At 53.0% G+C, this 3741-nt stretch overlaps 1 protein-coding gene across 1 annotated transcript; it reads left to right on the forward strand.

Annotated features, from left to right (window-relative positions):
• The first annotated feature begins 1654 nt into the window (after positions 1-1654).
• On the forward strand, positions 1655-2415 carry LOC128919350 (feather keratin Cos2-3-like). The gene is made up of 2 exons (XM_054224629.1): positions 1655-1733; positions 2108-2415. The coding sequence occupies exons 1-2, from the start codon at positions 1655-1657 to the stop codon at positions 2413-2415; spliced, it is 387 nt and encodes a 128-aa protein (XP_054080604.1).
• Positions 2416-3741: the final 1326 nt, after the last annotated feature.

Genomic DNA, 3741 nt, shown 5'->3' on the forward strand with positions numbered 1-3741 from the left:
GGATGTGAGTCCAGGCAGACAAACCTTCAGGCAGGAATATGGGCTCAGGAACTTCCTGTACTAGTGCATAGCCCTTGTTTGAATGAGGGTGTCTCTGGAAACCCCTGTAGGACAGCAGAGGGCTTTGGAGGAGTGTGGCCTTGGATCCAATGTCCCTTCCCTCCCAAGGACAGTTGCTGGGTGCTCAGACTGAGATTCCAGTAGGGGACATGAACATTCTGGGCATGAACATCAAAGCTGTCATCAGTTCTTTGGCTCCTCCTGTGAAATCCACAGAGTCTGTTCTTCCGCTCACAGTGCAGTGATATCAGACTCTGTGTTCCGTTCATTCAGGACCTGTTTGTGAAAAGGTTTCAGCCCCTGCCTGGCACAGCACCAGGCCTGTGAAGAGCACAAGTGCATCCCAGACACCACTGACACTGCTTTGGAAGATGATCCACTCAGGGATGGCCAGCACATGATGGGCATGATTCCTCAGCCTTTCTCCTTCTCCAGAAAGCAGTCCCCATCCTTTGAATTCTCTAACACTGGGGAGAGCAGCTGTGTTCTGGCCTGGAGCGGCAAGGAGTGGGGACTGCCAGCCATGCTGAGGCACTCTCAGTATTGTCACATTGAATTCAACTAAGGATCAAGGTTAGAGTGGATCCATCGTTGTTGGGGCCTGAAATGGGCAGGAGTGGAACGTGAGCTCTGCAGGGGCAGGAGAAGGAGGCATCAGGAGGCAGGGGCTGCATTTCAGTGCCTCTTCCCTGGACGCATCTCCAGCAGGGTGGTGCCATCACCACTCCACTGCGGTAAGGCTCCTTCTGACCCTGGGAACCTGCTGCACTTTGGCACTCATGTGACTGTCCCCACCATGAGCAGCACATTCCCTTGTGATGAGGAATGCACAAGGATACACACACACACACACGTTAATGCACAACAGCATCAAGTCATCCACAAATTTGTGCTCCCACACTCATCCACACAAACACGGCTGTACGTAAGTGCACATAAGACAAGAAAAGTAGGGACGCAAGCAAGCGTGGAGTCTACCAAGGACAGATGGGATTGTTACAGAGTTAGAACTTTCTGTGGAAGCACAAGGCCCCAGGCATGCCCATGCCATTGTTTCTGTACTCACAGACTCCAGGGAGTGGGCACCATTCCAAAGCAGCCAGAATTTTTTGCTGATGTCAATGGTAGTCAGGACAGGTTCAAAACCTAGCAACACAACGCACATACCTGGGGAGGCAACAACAAGTGACCACTGGAGGGAGTAGAGAAGGGAGGGAAAGAGTCCTCATGCACGGGAGCCCATTCGCATCCAGCTGAGGATGGCTGAATTGTCTTCCTGAGAAAAACACTTCAAACATCCCCACCGGAGTGACCCAAGCTGAGGTGTCTTTCCTGCCCTGGACCACTCCAGCACTTGAGCTGACTCTTCTGTCCACACTGCTGCATTCCTGCCCTGGAAATCCTGGGGCCTTTCATTCTAGCAGTAACAAGAAGCTTTCATTTGGGAATGGGCATGGCACAGCTCTGGAAATGAAAAGGCAGCAGTGTTTGAAACCAAAGCACAGCCCATATCACTAGCTGCAATGGTTTGCATTCAAGATGAGCTTGTGCAAAAATTGTTACCTCCGCAAAGGGTGCCTCTGGTGCTGCGGCAATGAAGGGTGGGTATAAAAGCCAGCCCAAGTCCCTGCTTTCTCATCCACTTCTCTGGCCTCCTTCTCCTTGGGAACCAGGTGAGTCTGGAGCCTCTTTTCTTCTTTCAAAGTGAGATCTCTCCCTGATGGACATCTCCGCTGATATTGGCTATGTCTTGTCCTGGGTTTTCTAACTTCTTCTCTTGACAGAAGGAAGAAGGGTGAGTGCCTGCTTAGTGACAGACTGGGTCGTGGTAGAGGGGTCTTTTGGTTTAAGCCCAATGAAAGACCTTCCCTGGTCCAGGCTGCTCTTTGTAGTGCAATACATACCATGTGGGCCCTGCCGAGCTTCCAGCTCCCCACCCAGAAGTGGCCTTGGCTCCTTTGTGGTGGGGTAACCGGGCTGCTCCTCACCCATCCTTGTGCTCTCTTTCCTCCCTGCTTCTCTCCCAGGTGCACCTCTACCCTTAGAGACATGTCCTGCTACGACCAGTGCCTGCCCTGCCGGCCCTGTGGCCCAACACCTCTGGCCAACAGCTGCAATGAGCCCTGTGTCAGGCAGTGCCAGAGCTCTTCCATTGTCATCCAGCCCTCCCCCGTGGTGGTGACCCTGCCCGGCCCCATCCTCAGCTCCTTCCCACAGAACACCATTGTGGGATCCTCCACCTCCGCTGCTGTTGGCAGCATCCTCAGCTGTGATGGAGTGCCCATCAACTCTGGGTGCTGTGACCTCTCTGGCATTTCCAGCCGCTACTATGGCAGAAGGTGCCTCCCCTGCTAAAGACTGTGGGGAAAACCCCAAGGAGACACCCTGAGGAATCACAACATGGTGCTGGGCAAAGGATTGATGTTTTCAATGCTGCTTTCAGCATAGTTGAATGACTTTGCTTTTCTCTCCCCTTTCCTTGTTTGCTTCACATCCCCTTAGCAGCAAGCTTCCCTCAAGGCCCACCTGGTGGGAACCATCTGTCTTCCTCATCCTCTATGGGGCAGGCAGACAGACACGATGCAGGAACATCTCCACGGCCAAGGACTGCAGCCTCACAGCTGCCCCTGGGGCTCCATGAACTGGCACCCCCCGCTTGGAATGACTTTCTTTCCCTCTTTTGACTCATTAAAGTTCCGTTGCATTCAAGCTTGGCCTCCATGTGGTCCTTCCCTCTGTGGACACTCCCCATCCTGCCAAAGCACAAGGGGTGGAAGGGGTTGAGAGCACAAGGAAACCCTGCTCCAGTCACAGACAAATGAGCGGTTCAAACACCCTACATTGGCTCCTCTTTTGGGAACCATCCCTTGGAGCTGAGGAAGACATCTGTGGCTGCTCTGCTGCCAGTGAGCATCAGGCCTTGCCCTGCTGGTATCTCTGCCCACAAATGCCCAGAAGGCAGGAGGCCCTGAGGACTCAGCGGCCCCATGAGCTCTTGAGGAAGGGCATTCCTCTTGCTATGGACGGAGCTGCTCTGGGGTGGTGGGGTGAAGGGTGTGGGGCTCTGGAAGATGATTTGCTGGCAGAATAGCAGGAGTGGTCATGCAGGGAACAGCCTTTGGCATGACCTCTCCCCTCCACCACGTAATTTAGGGGCCATGGCCTGGAGGCATCAGCAGGGTAAAGTTGTCTATGCCACTGAAGGTATCAAGGCTTGAAACTGGAGCTAAGCATGTGGGAGCTGAGAGTGGTCAGCACAGAAGCGGGGACAGTTGATTTCTGAAGGAGATCAAATTGCTGTGATAGAGACCGTGCAGGAGAACGGGAAGATCAGCAAGGATGAGGGTACTGGGTGCACTTCCCATGAGTGCTGAAGGCAGGTGCAGAGCTCTTGACTGCTTCCTTGGTCCCCCCAAAGAATTTGTACTCAGAAATTGGCTGCCCTTCTCGGGGGGAGAGTACTTTTTAACGTGTTGATGTGGTTTGGCCTCATATGGCAACAAAGAACCATGTGCTGCTCTCTCAGGCTTCCCCAATATGGAGAAGAATCAGAAGAAAAAAGGCAAAACTTGTGGGTTAAGACCAAGGCAGTTTAACAGAACAGCAAAGGGAATAAGAAAACAACAACACGGGTAGAGGAATATACAAACACGATTACAGAATCGCCGCTCACCGACCAGA

Source organism: Rissa tridactyla, chromosome 19 (genome assembly GCF_028500815.1).
Source record: "Rissa tridactyla isolate bRisTri1 chromosome 19, bRisTri1.patW.cur.20221130, whole genome shotgun sequence".
NCBI lineage: Eukaryota > Metazoa > Chordata > Aves > Charadriiformes > Laridae > Rissa > Rissa tridactyla.

What these genes read in the sequence shown, in the direction of transcription:
- LOC128919350 (XM_054224629.1), top strand. Translation starts at nt 1,655, where the DNA reads ATGAAGGGTGGGTATAAAAGCCAGCCCAAGTCCCTGCTTTCTCATCCA. An exon ending in TCCTTCTCCTTGGGAACCAG is followed by an intron (nt 1,734 to 2,107) that starts GTGAGTCTGGAG and finishes CTACCCTTAGAG; the next exon opens with ACATGTCCTGCTACGACCAG.